The sequence below is a fragment of the Arachis ipaensis genome, chromosome B08, assembly GCF_000816755.2.
Source record: "Arachis ipaensis cultivar K30076 chromosome B08, Araip1.1, whole genome shotgun sequence".
NCBI lineage: Eukaryota > Viridiplantae > Streptophyta > Magnoliopsida > Fabales > Fabaceae > Arachis > Arachis ipaensis.
The window spans coordinates 127,468,996-127,487,693 of NC_029792.2; the positions used below are offsets into that span (position 1 = coordinate 127,468,996).

General features: G+C 42.1%; 1 protein-coding gene and 1 long non-coding RNA gene across 2 annotated transcripts in view; one reads left to right on the forward strand and one right to left on the reverse strand.

Moving 5' to 3' along the window:
- Nucleotides 1–18,698, reverse strand: part of LOC107611754 (oxysterol-binding protein-related protein 1C-like) — a gene marked incomplete at its 5' end in the record, with an annotated part of 35,234 nt that overhangs the window by 13,832 nt on the left and 2,704 nt on the right. Inside the window, one exon of the mRNA XM_016313649.2 lies at nucleotides 18,332–18,487. Within this exon, the coding sequence (XP_016169135.1) occupies nucleotides 18,332–18,487 (156 nt within the window). The remainder of the gene's footprint in view (nucleotides 1–18,331; nucleotides 18,488–18,698) is intronic.
- On the forward strand, nucleotides 12,911–17,003 carry LOC110266134. Its single transcript, XR_002353118.1, has 4 exons — nucleotides 12,911–12,964; nucleotides 13,053–13,194; nucleotides 13,281–13,430; nucleotides 16,865–17,003. It is a non-coding gene; the product is annotated as an uncharacterized LOC110266134 (long non-coding RNA).

Genomic DNA, 18,698 nt, shown 5'->3' on the forward strand with positions numbered 1-18,698 from the left:
AAAAAATTTAAAACATTAGTAAAAAGTAAAAATAAATTAAAATTAATAATTAATTAAGAAGTATATAATAAAATATTTTAAATAGGACATAAAATAGTTATTAATAAAATAATAAATAGTTAATAGTAGATAGAATAGAAATTTTATAATAGTAATTTATATATTTTATTACCAAAATCATTTAATAGTCCAGATATTATTGGATCATAAAATTTTTTGTCATGTCTCATAAAATACACTTTACTATTTTTTATCATATACTTGTACTCTTTATGATTTGAATCATATCTCAGAAATAGATATAGATCAAATTTATAATTAGAATGGAATATTTATCTATAGCATTGTGTATAATTTTTATGGCAGAATGGCCAAGTTTTTTGTGCCAATGAATTAGATAGAGTGATTTTCATGATTAAATTGAGTAAGGTGATACAAAATTAGAGGCTCTAAATACTATGAAAATAATGTGATTTAAGAAAATAATATTAGTTCAGTTCAAAGAATGATGCTGCAACTGATATGAGATGAGAGAAAGCAAAACAAAAAAAAGAGAGTAACTTGAGAAAGAAGAAAGTTGTTACGGCCTGGCCCAAGCCTCTTTACGGGCTGGCCCGACTCGAGAATTACCCGACCCGAACGGTCGGGGATGGGACGCCCCGCAGTCGACCCGGACACGCGTCCCTGACAGCTCTGTTACAGCTGTGAGGAGCACGCCTCGGAGAAAGTAGGCCTGCCCTTATTGGGCCCACCTCTGACACAGTATATAAGGGGAAGGCCTTACCCTTCCCCCAAGGTACGTTACACTACACTACTCCCTTTTCGCCTGCACACTTCATTGACTTGCGCATCGGAGTGTCTTTGCATGTGACACCCCCCTTCTCACATCTGAAGAGCTCGGGACCTCGCCTATTCCAGCTCGGAGACGTTCGACCAGACGACTTCCCCCTTTTGTTGATCAGGACATTCACCCGATCCGTCCGGTACCCGACTTACCGAACATTGGCGCCGTCTGTGGGAATCGCCCATGGACTTCGTACTAGTCCAAAGTGGAACAGGCCGCGAGGCCGAGCCCGGAGGGGACGCTGCCGCGACTACTTCCCAGCAGCGCACAAGATCCCCTCCAAGACACCCAACACAATCTCGCGAAGGACGCCCCTTAGGGGGAACTGGCGACAACCACGCCAGGATAATGCAAGAACTGCGCCACAGGATGCAAGACCTGGAACGCCGGCTGGCAGACAGGGAACACGACCAGCACACCCCAGAACAAAGCCACTCCCGCTCTCACTCTAGGAGCCACTCCAGACACACGCTCAGCCCCCAGGCCGAATCCGGGAGCGTTGGGGAAAGAGGATGCGCTAGAAGACGCCATGACCCCATCATCTATGCCAGATGAGAAAGGCGGCACACTACAGGTCGAGAAACCGAAGACGCTCGTCGGGAGGACGATGAAGAAGGAACCAGGAGAACACGGGGACCCGTGATCATGGGGGCAACCCCGTTTCATCGTTCCATACTCGAGGTCCGGCTGCCAAAACACTTTGACAAGCCAACGGACATGAGGTACAACGGAACGCAAGACCCGCTGGAACACCTCACGGCCTTTGAGGCCAGAATGAACCTTGAGGGAGTGGGAGACGAGGTAAGGTGCCGCGCCTTCCCGGTCACCCTGGCGGGGCCTGCAATACGGTGGTTCAATAACCTCCCGCAAGGCTCGGTGACCGGCTTCGCAGACATCAACCACGCCTTCTTAGCCCAATTCACGACCAGGATTGCAAAGGCGAAGCACCCAATCAACTTGCTCGGGGTAACCCAGTGACCCGACGAGTCGACTAGGAAATACCTAGACAGAGTCAACGATGAGTGCCTGGAAATTGACGGGCTGACGGACTCAGTCGCGAGTTTGTGCCTGACGAACGGACTCCTGAATGAGGACTTCAGAAAGCACCTTACCACGAAACCAGTGTGGAGTATGCAGGAAATCCAATGTGTGGCCAAGGAGTACATCAACGACGAAGAAGTGAGCCGAGTCGTGGCTGCCAACAAACGGCAGCCCTCTCATAACCAAGACCGGCACCGCGGAAGCGGAGAAGGACAAAAGGAACACGCCAGAGACGGCGGCCCGAGCAAAGCTCCCAGACCATTTCCTCGTGTCGGGAAGTTCACCAACTACACCCCCCTCACCGCGCCGATCATGGAAGTTTATCAACAAATTGCTGAAAAGGGGATCGTGTCGAAGCCCCGACCACTGAAGGAACGAACAGGGAAAAACCGAAGCCTCTACTGTGACTATCACAAGGGCTATGGGCATAAAACCCAAGACTGCTTCGATCTAAAGGACGCATTGGAGCTGACCATCAGGGATGGAAAGCTAGCCGCATTTTCCCACCTCATAAGGGAGCCGAGGCGACGGAATCGCGACCACGACGGCGAGGATAGGACTCGGGCACCGAAGCGACGCCAAGAGCTGGAGGACGACGACCAGGGCCTCACCGTAGTGAACGTGGTAACAGCTAGGAATGCAACACCTTGGTCAAAGTCGGCACACAAGAAAGACGCCAAAGTCCTGGCGGTCTCCTCATCCTCTACGCGAAGCGCTAGAAAGCTCCCACCCATTTCGTTCGGCCCGGAAGATCAGTGGTTCGACGAGATCGGAGAGAGTCCTCCCATGGTCATAACGGCCAGAGTAGGAACCGGTCTCGTCAAACGAATCCTCATAGATACGGGGGCGGACTCGAACATCATGTTCCGAAATGTGTTCGATGCTTTGGGCCTAAGGGACGCCGACCTACAAACGCACCAGCACGGTGTCGTAGGCCTTGGCGACCATTTCATGAAGCCGGACGGCATAATCACCCTGCCAATCTCACTGGGACAAGGACAGGGGAGGAGAACGGTAATGGCCAAATTTGTGATCCTACGGGACTCCACCGCCTACAACATCATCATGGGGAGAAAGACAATCAACGACCTAGGAGGAGTCATCAGCACGAGGATGTTAGTAATGAAGTTCATAACTGAAGAAAGGTCAGTAGGATCTGTGAGAGGAGACCTGGAAATGGCAATCGCTTGCGACAACACCAGTCTCTCGTTAAGGAAAAAGTCTAAAGAGGCATCGGGAATATTCCTCGCCGACCTGGACGCCAGAGTCGATGACAAACCAAGACCCGAACCCGAGGGGGACCTGGAGAAGTTTAGGGTCGGGAACTCAGAGGAAAAATTCACGTTCGTGAATAGGAACCTCCCCCATGAGTTAAAAGAGCCTTTGATGGAAATGATCAGAGCCAATGGCGATCTGTTTGCTTGGACACCCGCCGACATGCCGGGCATAAACTCCAGTCTCATGTCGCACCACTTATCCGTCAGACCGGAAGCCAAACCTGTGGCCCAAAGAAGGAGAAAGATGTCTCAGGAAAGAGCAGAGGAAGTGGCCAGACAGACGGCCGGCCTCCTCGAAGCGGGGTTCATCCGGGAGCTGGACTATTCGACCTGGCTATCAAACGTGGTCCTGGTAAAAAAGCACAATGGAAAATGGAGAATGTGTGTGGACTACTCCGATCTCAATAAAGCATGCCCCAAGGACTGCTACCCCCTTCCCAACATCGATGCACTCGTCGACGCGGCTGCGGGATACCGGTATCTGAGTTTCATGGATGCCTACTCTGGCTACAATCAGATACCGATGCACCGGCCAGACGAGGATAAAATGGCGTTCATAATGCCAGGGGGACCTACTGCTACAGAGTGATGCCGTTTGGCCTAAAGAACACGTGGGCAACGTACCAAAGACTGATGAACAAAATATTCATCAACCTCATCGGCAAGACGGTGGAAGTTTACGTGGATGACATCCTCGCAAAAACCACCCTCCCTGACGATCTCATAAGCGACCTGGAGAACGTGTTCGCGTCCCTTCGACAACACGGCATGAGGCTCAACCCGCTTAAGTGCTCCTTTTCCATGGAGGCCGGAAAGTTCCTGGGATTCATGATAACCCAGAGGGAAGTGGAGGCCAACCCTGAAAAGTGCCAAGCGATACTCCAGATGAGGAGTCCAGGCTGCATCAAAGACGTTCAGCGGCTGACGGGAAGGCTCACAGCGTTGTCCCGTTTCCTCGGTGCGTCGGCAGCAAAGGCCCTACCCTTTTTCGCCTTGATAAAGAAGGGAATAGCATTTGAGTGGACCCCTGCGTGCGAAGAAGCCTTCAACCACTTCAAAGAGATTCTAGCAGCACCCCCAGTTCTCGGGAAGCCGAAAGCCGGAGAGCCACTCTACCTATACCTAGCCATCACAGAGGGGGCGTTCGCAGCGGTGTTGGTACGGGAAGAAGGGAAATCCCAGCAACCGATCTACTTTGTGAGTAGAGCACTGCAAGGGGCAGAATTCAGATACAGCAAAATGGAGAAGCTGGCACTGGCACTTCTGGTCTCCTCCCGCTGATTACGACAATACTTCCAGAGTCACCAGGTGGTCGTGAGAACGGACCAAGGGATTCGTCAGGTGCTCTAAAAGCCTGATCTAGCGGGAAGAATGATGACCTGGGCCATCGAACTATCCCAATACGACCTAGGCTTCGAGCCCCGACACGCGATTAAGGCGCAAGCAATGGCAGACTTCCTGGTGGAAGTAACTGGGAATCCAACCGAGGACGTGGACACACGATGGAAGCTCCATGTAGACGGAGCCTTCAACCAGACGTCCGGGGGCACCGGGATCATTTTAGAAAGTCCGGCCGGAGTCATCTATGAACAATCGGTTAAGTTTGAGTTTCCCGTGTCGAACAACCAAGCAGAATACGAAGCCCTCCTGGGGGGTTTGGTTCTAGCTCAGGAAGTCGGGGCCAAGAGGCTGGAAGTATGCAGTCACTCGCAAGTCATTACTTCGCAAGTGAATGGAAGCTACCAAGCTAGAGACTCATTACTACAGAAATACTTAGATAGGGTCAAAGGGCTGAGTAAACAATTTGAAGAGGTCACGGTCCAACACGTTCGAAGGGAGAGGAACACACGGGCAGATCTCCTATCCAAGCTGGCGAGCACAAAACCCGGAACCGGAAACCGTTCCCTCATCCAAGGCATCACGAAAGAGCCAGCAGTTGCCTTTCACCTGACCAAAATAGCCCCTTCTTGGATGGACCCCATCGCTGACTTCTTGCAAAACGGCAAACTCCCCCAAGACGAAAAAGAAGCCAAAGCGATAAGAAGGGAGGCCGCCAAATATACGATCATACAGGATCAGCTATTCAAAAAGGGACTCAGCCAACCTTTGCTGAAGTGTCTGCACCCCGACCAGACGAACTACGTTCTCAGAGAAGTCCATGAGGGGTGCTGCGGCCACCATATCGGGGGCAAGGCCCTATCAAGGAAGCTCATCCGAGCTGGATACTACTGGCTGACAATGATGAATGACTCCAAGGAGTTCGTAAGGAGATGCACGAAGTGTCAACAAAATGCCAACTTTCACAGAGTGCCAGCCTCCGAGCTGAGTCTGCTAACGTCCACTCGACCTTTCGCACGGTGGGGAGTCGACCTCTTGGGACCCTTCCCAGTTGGCCCAGGGCAGGTCAAGTACCTCATAGTTGCCATCGACTACTACACCAAATAGATAGAGGCCGAACCACTCACTAGCATATCCTCGTCCAATTGTAGGAAGTTCATGTGGAGACAGGTGATAACCCGTTTTGGCATCCCGGATATCATCATCTCGGATAACGGGACGCAATTCACTGACAAGAAATTCGCAGAGTTTCTCACTGGCTTGGGGATAAAACCGAAGTTCTCCTCAGTTGAACACCCCCAAACAAATGGGCAAGCGGAGTCTACAAATAAAATCATCTTACTGGGTCTTAAAAAGCGTCTAGACAGCAAAAAAGGCACGTGGGTCGACGAGCTTGCCTCGGTTCTCTGGTCCTACCGATCAACCGAGCAAAGCTCCACCGGGGAAACCCCCTTCCGCTTAACGTACGGGGTCGAAGCAGTGGACAAAGACCTGGTAGACGAGGTCAGAGAGATGGCCCACTTGTCAGAGGTAGCGCTAAAACAGAGGATAGCCCTGCGATACAACACCAAGGTCCTCAGAAGGGAATTTGAGGAAAGAGACCTTGTCCTGCGACGAAACGACATCGGGCCACCGTCTCCAGGAGAAGGAAAGATGGCGGCAAACTGGGAAGGCCCTTACAGAGTCAAAGAAGTGCTTGGCAAAGGCGCCTACAAGCTGGAAAAACTCGACGGCAAAGAAATCACGAGAACGTGGAATGCAGGTAACCTAAGAAGATTCTACTCGTAGCTTGGGCACACTAGCCAAGCGACCCAATGAGTTAGATAGGTGTTTAATTTTATCAAATGTTAATTTCCAATGATTTACTTTCATTAAACGCCTACCGTGCTCATAGAACTGTCCAGCTAACGACTACTTTTTACTTGTCTAAATTCTCCTATCTATTGTTCCCCAACATGTATCCCGCAGCATCGCATTCTTCAACGGCAACCCGGGATTGATCACCCCGGGAGCCAACCGAATCGTAGCCATAACGAACGGCCGCGATAATAAGACCAAGACGGTTTCAACTAAATTACCAGCACAAACGGCAAAACAGACACAAGCGATAAGTCCACGCGGAAAAAACGGTAACGAAATAAAATGCTAACAAACAAAATAAAGGCGATAATCATAAAGCCAACCAGGCGACCACTAAAGTATAAAAGTTAATGGTTTCAACAAGTATTCTACAAGGAAACAGAAAAAGCGCAAGTTACAAGAGTTCACTTCCGGGGCATATCGACAATCTTGCCGTCCTGGATTGTTTTGAAGACTCCAATAGCCGAAGTGTCGAATTCTGGGACCACGATCTTCACCTGGGCCTTGAGAGCCTCCTCGGTCATAAAGATTGCGTTCTTTCCCTGCTCCCTGACCGCCTTGTATTTCCTTTTCAACTCTTTCGCCTCGGCTCGCGCAACCTCAGCCAACGAGACGGCCGCGTCACGTTCCTTCTCCGCAGCGACCACCCGACCTTGCGCAGCGTTGAGCTGGCTCTCTAGAGTCATCTCCCGCTCGGTTAAACGGGAGACGGTGGCGTCGGAGGCATTCATTTTTTCCTCAAAGGACGCATCCTTCTCCTCGGTATCCTTGCACCCCCTCTCCGCCGCGGCCATTTGTTCCTGAAGCTTTTCAACATGGACCTTGAATTCGTTGTTGGCTTGGGCAGCAGTATCGAGCTTCCTTTGCAACGCCTGCATGCCCAACAACTCGAACTCGGCCTTCCGGGCTATCACCGCTCCGCGGAGAAGGGTACGATACATCCACCTCGCCTGCCCCGCGAGTTTGGTACCAAGGAAGTGATCCTCCGTACCGGGAATCAGTTGATTATCAATAAAGGCCCCAGCATCGAAGTTCCTCTCCATCACGGTGAGAGCTCCTTCCGGGCTGGAGGATGCCCTTTGTCTCTTGGGAGTAGGGACAAGCTTCAAATTATCATGCTCCCGCTGAGTAGAGGACGACTGCCCAATATCGGCCGTCTCATCGGGAACGGGAGAAGCCTGCATCCAGGCAGAATTCTTGTCGGACATCTCGAAATCCCGGGGAGAAGGTACAACTTGATTCTCCTTCTCCCCGGTAGGGCCTTCCGGCTCCGCAGCATCCTTCTCGTCAGCCTTCTCCTCGTCGCTATCTTCCAAGAAGGTCTTGACTAAATTTTCGAGCCCGGTTACCGAAGCAGACATCTCCACTACAACAGAGAAATAAATACGTTAGTCGTGAAGTCGGGAAGAGCAAATTAAATAATAAACAATGCAAAAGTACAAGACAAAACAGCTCACAAATATAACTCCTGGCGGACTCCCGTTCACCCATAAGGAGGTGGGGTTCACGGGGTTCTTTCCAAAAAGAGCAAACAACACATCAGCGATCCTCTTATTTACAGGAGACATTCCCTTGTAGGTCACCTTAATGAAAGAATTAGACCCCGCCCCGAAGCTCCAATACGTCGAAATGAGGCGTTCCCCCTCTAACGACAACCAAAAGGGATGGCGACCTTCGACGGGACGAACTTTGAAGAATTTATCTTTGAACCCATGATAGGAGTCCTCGAACAGGCCAAACACCCTCCGACCTTGGGCAGACCGGAGGACAGGAACCCTTTTCTCGCCTTCCCTTGTCTGGAGGGGTTGGTAAGGTTGAAGAAGAAGAGAAAGACATCCACCGACACCGGCAGCTCGAGATATTCACAAACCATCTCGAAACAGCGGATAGAAGCCCAGCTGTTCGGATGGAGCTGCGACGGCGACACGGATATCCGATTAAGAAGTGACATCTGAAAATCAGAAAACGGTATGTGAACGCCGACTTGGGTGAACATGGCTTTGTAAAACCAAATCCAGTCGGCAACCCGGGGAGAGCAAAAATTAATCTCATACAACCGCTCATTGGGAGCAGGAACGAAGGTCTCATAATTGGCCTCCTCATCTGTCCCCCCGCACAAATACCCGGCTTGCCGAAATTCCGTCAACTCTGCCAGATCCATCTGATTCGGCGAGTCCTTCACATCTGAGGTCACCCAAGCGTATGGGTCATAGTTCGCGGCGAAAACAGAAGCCCGGGAGACAACGCGAGGCATACCTACAGTGGGGGTACCACTCCATTAGTCTATGAGATTGGGAATCCGGGAAAAACTCAGAAACTATGTCCATCCTATTCAACAGTTAAGATCAAGCATGGCTAAAGCTATACCTACCACGCAAGCCACCTAAAAACCTACCCTGGAATGGTACCTCTCTCCTAACACATCTACTTAGCACTAAAAAGTCACCTAGCAACAAAAATCAAACAAGATACAAATAACAAGCATACAACAACAAAGCAGAAAAGAGAGAGGACCAAAGGTTACCTGAAATGGTTGTAAAAACGAAGAGGGAAGAAGGAGAAATGCACGAAGATGCTAGGATGAGGCCCTGGGATGCTCTGGGGTGCTCTGGGATTTTCTGGGTGAAGAAGAATGAGATGGTAGGAGCAAGAGTGGAAAAAGGAAAAATTGAAACAAACTGTTTAAAACTGCCACCCAGGAAGCGCGAAAGACTTGGGGGCAAAATAGTCTTTGCGTACAGGGTTTTGCAACCCATTATGAGCATTTAATGATCAGCACGGAGAACGAAGCGACAAACGGTTGCCCCAACAACCAAGAGACACGCGCGCAGGGGGCACGTCCCTCCCACGGGCGGCCGACCTGACGATGACGCATGAAACAAGGAATAACACGCCACTGATAGCTCTCACGACTATTACTGGCGCGTGGGGGCACTGTTACAGCCTGGCCCAAGCCCCCTTACGGGCTGGCCCGACCCGAGAATCACCGACCCGGACATGCGTCCTTGACAGCTCTGTTACAGCTGTGAGGAGCACGCCTCGGAGAAAGTGGACCTGCCCTTGTCAGGCCCACTTCTGACACAGTATATAAGGGGAAGACCTTACCCTTCCCCCAAGGTACGTTACACTACACTACTCTCTTTTCGCCTGCACACTTCATTGACTTGCGCGTCGGAGTGTCTTTGCAGGTGACACCCCCCTTTTCACATCTGAAGAGCTCGGGACCTCGCCTATTCCAACCCGGAGATGTTCGACCAGACGACTTTCCCCTTTTGTTAATAAGGACATTCATCCGATCCGTCCAGTACCCGACTTACCAAACAAAAATGTTGCATTTAATTGTAAATTTAGAATACAAGAGTGTGTACATAACTGAATAGTAGAGTCCTCATACATATAATAACCACCATACTACTCAAACTAACTCCACAATGCACAACCCATCCACTAGCTATTTTGTTATTGAATTTTGCCTTCACTCTTAAATAGAGTTGTCAATGATTTGAACAATGGTTTGTGAGTAGCTATATTCATCCTCTTATACAATTGAAGTAATTAATAATAATAGTAAAAAATTTATAGAAAAAATTATAATTAATTTCTATAAAACAAATACTTTTAAAGAGTTATTACAAGTTTGTTTAATGAATATATTTTAAAAACAAAAATATTAGATGTCCAAATATTTTGGATAATCAAATTTAATCAACTTGTTTAAAAATAAAAATTTATTTACGTACTTCTTTCTCCTTTAATATTGTCACTGTTTCTTCTTATTCTTATATTCTTTTTTCTTTTGTTACTATCGCAACTATCGTCGTTATCGTCATTGTCATTAGGGTTGTAATCTTCTTAATGTTGTTTAATTTCTTCTTCTCCTTTTATTTTTCTTATTATTATTATTATTATTATTATTATTATTATCGCTCTCATCATCTTCATCTCCTTCTTCTCTTATAAATGTTCAGAAAATTAAAGTATAAAAATTTTAGTATACAACACAAAAATTTTTTAAGGACCACATGCCCAAAACATTGACATCTAACCAATAAAATACGCACAATACATAAATTTTGGTATACAACACAAAAATCTTGTTGCATAACATAAAATTTTTATACGTAGCATAGAAAAATTTTGAGAATTACATACACATAACATTGACTACTCGTCCAACAAACAGAATATATTTACAATAAAAATTTGTATTATATATAAAGATTTGTGTTATGTATGCAAAATTTTATGTGCTATATTAATAAAGTTTTGTTCTCTTAAAAAAAAAGTAATAACATATATATATATTCTTTCACTAAATTTTGCACCAACTTAATTGAACTTAATTATAAAAAAAAGTTGACCAACTTAATGAACTTAATTATAAATAAAAGTTGTATACGTAACATTACTTCTTTAAAAAAATGTATTTCATTCTCACTTAAATTCTATTTAACATAATCATCGACTTTAGATATGAAAAAAAAATTAGAAAATCAAATATTATTAATCAGAAGACTTATCAACTACAATTAAATTTAGGATATTCTTGTTCATTGTCAAGACACATTCTTAAATCATTATTATTAATAGATGTATATTATCAAGTCACACATTCTTATATTATTACTTTTAAGATGGATTTTTTTTTGAAATAAAAATTTAATACAACAAAGTGGAACGTCAACGTCTCAATAGAAAAGTACTAAATAGATAAAATAAACTAATTTTTAATTATCTTCGACAAAAGCTATTAACAACCTAAAAGATCAAATATTACTCTACTCTTTGTAACTCTTAATCGACCTGTTAACTACTCCTGCAACACCTGATTCTTGATTCCTGAAAATTCTGTCATTTCTTTTCAACCAAGTGCTCCAAATGATAACAATGAAACCAAACTCACCAATATTTCTATTAATTTAACTGCACGATTGACCCCTGAACCACGTAAACTTACAATCATTCAGCTCTATATCCACCAGTTCGATAAAGCTGTTAACACGCTAGCACCTTTTCTTTCTTCCAACTGCACAATCTCATTGAAGACACCCATGTAGCAAAGAAGAACCTGACATATTTCAGATAAAAAACTCAACTCTTCCCACACAGCAAACTTCTCTTCCCTTGTATACGCACCATACACCAAGCAAATAGCACAAATAAAATTATTGTTTGTCAATTCCCCTTCTATACACAACCATCTCTCCCCTTTGTAACAATTACTCAACCTAAACATCATAACATCCCATATTATTAATAAACCTCCAGAAGCACCTTCCGATCCCACAAATTTCAAACTCACCGCATCATTACCCCAAAATTGCACTACATCAAACTTAGAAATCACCTCCTTCTTTGTCTCTATCAATCCTAATATATATTCACATTATTTTTACTCTTAAATTTTTTTTACCATTTTCCACTTTCCAACACCCCCTAAACCCCTCATGTAAGACCTCTAAATTTTTAAAAGTTATTAATTAATTATTTACGATGCATTATATTTATTTAAGACTGTATTTCGGAGATTTTTATATAAAAGTTGAGTAAAATCTTATTTTTTATTTAGAGTTTTTATAATTGAAAAAATAGTGAATATTTTATATGCCTTAATTTTAAATATTTATATTTTTAACCTTATTTTATAAATGAAGGAGAATTAATTTATTTGTCTCCAATTTTTATTTAATTAGCATTTAATCGAAACTAATTTATAAATTTGTAATTGAAAGGTATTTTAAAGATGGATATTTTATATTTAATTTAATATAATGTCTCTTAATTTTATTAAATTTTAAAAAAACTCCAATTTGTCCAAAAATCCCTAATTTCACATTTTTTCCAAATTAAACCCTAATCCTAAAATCAAACACACAAAATCCTAACCCCTTTTAACCTAACCCTAACCATCGCCAATGTTTCCTTTCTCTGACCAAACCCTAACCGCCATATTCATTTCAATTTTCCTAATCTAACCTGCAAAAGGAAGAAACAAAAGAAAGGAAAAGAAAGAAGAAGGAGGACACGGGAGGAAGGGAGAGCTGAGAGGATGAGGGGGAAGGGAAGGGGACGGCGCCGGTGGGGCTAGGAGCCACCGTCACCGTCGAGTCATTTAGAAAGAGAGAGAGAGACCGCGACTGGAAGGAGAGATAGAAGTTGCCTCGTGTCTTGCTACCGTCGCCGCCGGCGCCCTCATCCCGAATCGCCATCATCGCCGGTGTTGGGAAAGGAGTCATCGCGCCACTGTAGCGCCGCCGCCACTGTTGGGTCGCCGTGTTGTCGTCTGAGAGCAGAGAGCGTGCGCGAGGAAGGAAAAGCCCTGCCCTCGCGTCCGTCGTTGTCTCCGCGAGTCCCCGTCGCCGCTGTCCTCCTCGCCATGAAGTCAGCGCCGCCATCGTCATCATCACGAACTACTGCTGCGTGTGACGTCGCCGCCGTCTCTGAGTCCGTCACCGTCAAGCAGAGCGCGCATAGAGGAGAAGCCGTTCAAGCCACTGCCAAGTCACCGTCAATGAAGCTTCAGCCGCCGCCGTCGATTATCAATGAGGAACAACCGCCGTACCTCTGGTCGCCGGAAACCGCCGCTGTAGCCGCCACCTTCTTGGTAAACTCTAGCTCTGTTTTGGTTTTCTCTTATTATCGGTCAAAATTCTGGTTACTATAAGAGTTGTTGCTGAGGTTGTTTGTGCTAGGGATTGTTTATCGTGAATTACTCTGTCGTACGCCGCTGTCAGAGCTACCATTCCACTACTGCCGCCTTTGCTCTGAGCCGTTGATTGTAGCGAGTATTGTTGTCATTGCGGCTGCTCGGTTTAGTCGCTCCTCTCTAGTACGGTAAGCTATTCCTTATTTCAATTTTAAACTCTGTCAGTCGCTGTTCTATTATATGTTGTTAAGATTCTACGACGTTAATGCTTTAGGATCGAGATCTGGTTGCTGCACGTTGGTGAATTTAAGTTACTGCTGTGGGTGTGGATACCGTGGAGCTGTGGTTGTGGCTGTTACCAATGTCGGGCCGAGAGGAAAAGAGTTTCGGTGACGTGTTTGGTCTATAGTTTTGACTTATTAAGGTAGGTTTTTTTTTCTAAAAATCTATTTTATATTACAGAGTTGTTATAAATAGATATTGATGCAAAAAGATATATTTCTGTGATTATACTTGTCCTGTGGATGGGATGATTTGTTAGACTGAATTGTTGGTTGCTTGATTGCTTGAGTGGTGTATGGTTGTTGATAAGAAATTAGTTTGAAAAGTTATTTACTTGGTTATTATGAAAAGTAGTTTGAAGCGATTTGATTTTGAGTTAGTCTGATTTTATATGATTTAATATTTGAGCTGCTTTGATTTTAAAAAGAGTTTTATTATTGGAATTGGTTCGATTTGAAAATAATTTGATATTGGAAGTAGTTGAATTTTGGAAAATGATTGAGATTTGGAAATGGTTGAGAAAAGGTTTGAGAAATGTTTGGATGGGACTCGAAAAGGGTGGCAGTGTCCGAGTTTTAGAGGAGATGCTGCCGAAATTTTAAGTTTTATTTGAAGTAATTACTTAAAAAGATTTGTTTTTAAACATTATACGTTTTAAGATTGATTTATTTATTAAAGAAAGAATTATGTTTTGAATTGGGATTGTTAATGAACGGGATGGAAAGAAGGATGGTGAGGATTGATGAGAATTTTCTTTGAAATATGGTTTTTGAATAAATTTGAAAATGAGATTTGGATTGATGAATGATTATGATGTTGAGAATGTTAAAATATGATATTTGAATTATTCATATGGCTTATGAATTTGAAATATCTGAGATACGAGGTTCCCTGGATTAAGTGCTGTGACTTGCCACCACATGTACCAGGTTGAAAACTCGATATTCTGTTGACCCTACGACGTAAGTGTGACGGGGCACTATATAAATTTCCGGGAATGTTACCCCCATTAAGTAATATTGATTATTTGAGAAAAAGCTATGCATAGACTCTTGGGGATGCACGTCGGGGGACAGTCTAAAGACAATTCAAACTTGTCAGGTTTGCTGGATAACCGACAAATGAGCCTCATCAGCCATAGGACAGGCATGCATCATATGCATTTGTATGCTTTGCTTGGGTTTGAACTTGTTTTGGTCTGCCTAATTGCTAAACTGTTTGTAACTGCCAAGGTTGCGAGAACCGGACCGGTCAATGAACCGGTGAGGCAACTGGTTCATTGGTTCAGTAGTTCGACCGGGGTTCAACCGGTTTAATTAAATATTAAATAAAATTATTAAAAATTAAATATATAATTTTATATATTTAAATTCATTAAAATTCATGAATTTTTAAGTAAAAAAAAAATTAATAGAATTTAAGATATAAAAAAAATTGAAGATGAAAAGTTCATTGATAATATTCAGATTGAGTTAAATTTATTGATAACTTTAAAACAACTAACTGAGGCAGAATTTCCAGTCAAACTGCAAAAAATTAAAGATCTTGCAGGCAACATTGTCAAGCCAAGGCTAATTATTCAACATCAATTCTCTTATACAATTCAATTATCCCTTTTTGGGCTGCCAATATACAATTCAATTGAATAACACATTGATGAAATTTCTTATTGTGCAACAAGCCTCTTATAACTAACCAAACCCTAATAGATTCAACAAATTCAATGCTTTTCAACAACAAAAACTCAGAATACAGAGTTACAGACAACTCAACCTCCAAATCTAGAAACAGAAAAACTAAGTGAAACAATTCAAATTAAATTCAGACTCACATTAAGGAACAACCCAACTCAGAACACAATCACAATTCAGAATCTAGTACAAAAAATCAACTCAGAAGCCAGAATCTTAGAAATCAAAACTAAAGAAGCAGCGGCTTACTGGAGACACGGCGAGGGAGGAATGACGGTGGTGACAGTGAGCTCAGAAGAGAATCATCAGTTTCTTTTTTTTATTTTAATTAAAGTTTCAAAACCATATCAATTTCAGTACTGCACCATTCAAACAAAACAAATCAAATTTAAAACAACACAATTTACACAAAAATGTATACATATATACACAAAATTGAATCAGAGGAAACAGATCTAGAGAGAAAAACAGAGAAACCGAATGAAGCAGCAAGCATATTCAGAAGCAGCAAAAAATTTTCATCATTAAGCAACAAACAGAAGCAGCAAAACATATTCAAAATCAACAACAGCAATGATTCAGAAAACCATGAATATAATGAAACAGCAAGCATATTCAGAAGCAGCAAAAAATTTTCATCATTCTGAATATAATGAAACAGCAAGCATATTCAGAAGCAGCAAAAAATTTTCATCATTAAGCAACAACCAGAAGCAGCAAAACATATTCAAAATCAACAACAGCAATGATTCAGAAAACCATGAATATAATGAAACAGCAAGCATATCCAGAAGTAGCAAAAAATTTTCATCATTAAGCAACAAACAGAAGCAGCAAAACATATTCATTATTCAAAATCAACAACAGCAATGATGAAAATCAAAATCATAAATCAAGAAGGCAGCATAGAACAGGCGAGCTCACAGAACCTCAGAAAATCAAAATCCAAAATCAAGAAGGAGCATAGAACAGAGTCTTACCGAATTCAGAAGGACGCGGGCTCGGCCGGTGGTGGTCGCGGCTGCTGTGGATGGTTGTGGGTGGCGAATGAGGGTCGGGCTAGGTGACGTTCGGCGACGAGGAGGCGGGCTCGGCCGGTGGTGGTCGCGGCTGCTGTCGATGGTTGTCGGTGGCGAATGGTGGCCTTGCTGGGTGAATGGAGGCTGGCGCAGATTAGGTTAGGGGAAAGGGGAGCTGAGCTCAGATTGAGATTAGGGTTAGTGGTAGTGGGTTAGGTTTCGGCGCTACGCGTTTGCCTTTTCTTCTTCTTCTTTTTTTTTTTTTTAAGCCAAAACGACGTCGTTTTGGCATTGAAGCTGCAAACCACTAAACCGTCAAAAAACCGGACGGTTCTTCCGGTTCGTCGGTTAATCGCCGGTTCAACTGGTTTTTTCACCGGTTTTTTGTCAGACGATTTTCTCCGTCACCCGGACTGGCTAGACCACCGGTTCCCGGTTATTCTAGTTGAACCGGCCGGTCCGGTCCGGTTTTCAGAACTATGGTAACTGCTACTTGAAGTATTTACTGTAACTGTTGCCTACTTGTGCTTTCCTTGTCTGTCTTGCGTGTGTTTATCCTGGTGTGCTACATTTGAGAATGAACTTTGGTGCTGAGTTAATGATTGTGTTGTTTGATTGCGTGGTTAGTTTCTGATTGAGATTCTCTTATAAAAAAGGAAAGGTTTTGGATTTTTGAAAAATTAGACATTGCTTCTTCGAAAAGGTTTTGAACGATTACCTATTGGTCTTTAAAAGATTCATAAGGCAATGATAATCACTGAACTTGAAAATAGTTTTCTTATTAAATATCTTCTTATGACAACTTTGAAACTCCGTGGTGAGACCGTGTGGTTAGGTTTTCACCCCCTACAGCTTTACCTTTTCAGGAACCGAATGAAGAAACATTAAGAAGAGTTAAACTGCGTTTGGTTTTATGTTGTTGTATTAATTGGATTATTTTCTTCCCTCGTCTTTGTTATCACAAGTTTGTAAGAGGGATAGGAGTTGTATGTTTTATATGTATAATATATTGAGTTATTATGTAAGGAGTCCTGTATATGAATCTATGCCTGCTTGTATTTTTCTTAAGATAAAGTATTTATTTTTTGGTTTTTTTTTCAAATCAATCACGATACAATGTCGATTGGCAGGTTATTTCTTAGAGGATATAAAGAATTAGGGCGCAAGTGGAGAAGAATTTCGAAAGACTATGTCAAAACAAGAACGAAAGAACAAGTTGCTAGCCATGCACAAAAAATTCTGAATAAATTAGCGGAAAAAAAATAGAAAAAATAACATTCGTGATGAATCATAATAAGTTATTTCTCATTCTCAATTAGTTAATATAATTCAATCCTCACTAAATTAGAAAATATATAATTGATTATTTTAAATTGTTTAAATTATTTATACACATAGTTACACTATTATAATTATTTTTTATGTAGGAGCTGTGCCATTATGTGAGCTTTTTAATGGATGAAGAATTTGTTTAAAGGAGACTACTCAAGCAAAAAGAATACTTAAATGAATTGAAGAATTTTTTTTTAGGTTGAATATATAGGAGGGTAATATATTTAGTTTGAATTAATTATTAACTTAGTTTTCTTTGATTTCAAAGCATTATAATAATAGCGTAATAGATGGCTTACTAGACTTTATTATATTAACATTTTAATATAATAACAATAATAAATTATTTAATACATGATTGATTGAATTGTGGTCATACTTTTTATTTCTAACACATATAAAATTACAAAAGTGTATATAAAATTACAAAGTTAAAACACATATACGGATCATCAAGATATATACATTACAAGAGCAATGTTTATGTTCAATTACAATTAATGAGTTTTTTTGCTTCCCATAAACAATAGAATCTAATCAACTATGACTTTTATAACAAATTCCGAAACCTAACATTGAAATAATTGAGCAAGTGAGAGCAAGAAATAATGTTATTACCGGTTGGAATTGGGAAGCTACTCTGTTGGGAGTAATGATGAGTTTTAATAACGAGTGCTTTTAAAGACACTTACAAAAAATTAAAACAATTTAAAGTTTAGAATACATTATATACATCAAACTATTTTTAAAAAATAATAGAAAATAGTTAGCTAGCAAATCTAAAAAAATTAAATTGATGATGATTAAGTAATGATCAAAACAATATATTCTAATAGTCTTTCGTGTTTTTTTTTTTTTATATTTTGTTCCTCGATAAGAATGTTTAAGGATAAATTATATATCAATACTAAATGATAATAAGTAACACAGATAATATTCTTTTTCTTGAATTGAATTTTTCTTAAAAAGAAAAGGAAATAGAATGATATGCATTTATATACCTTCTCAGAGATAAAGCGAAAACCTTTGTCTGGAAAATCAGCCTCATAAGTCTCACCCAACAATGGGTTAAAAGGTTTGCAACTTCTACCACTGGTGCTTGCATACCCTGAAACTGCAAATGCTGCTACATGGAGTGCCCTCATCAAACTATCACCCTGCACTTACAATCAAAATTATATAATTTAGTTTTATTTATTTTTAATAGCTTTGCATAGTAAAATCCTATATTTTGTTTTTTAACAACATTTGAGTTAGTTCTTTTTTTTTTATAAGTTATACATGTTTATTTTTCTAGACGGTTATATTTTAATAAAATGAATATAAAAAATATAAAAAAAAGAAAGATATACAAAAAAAATTGTAATA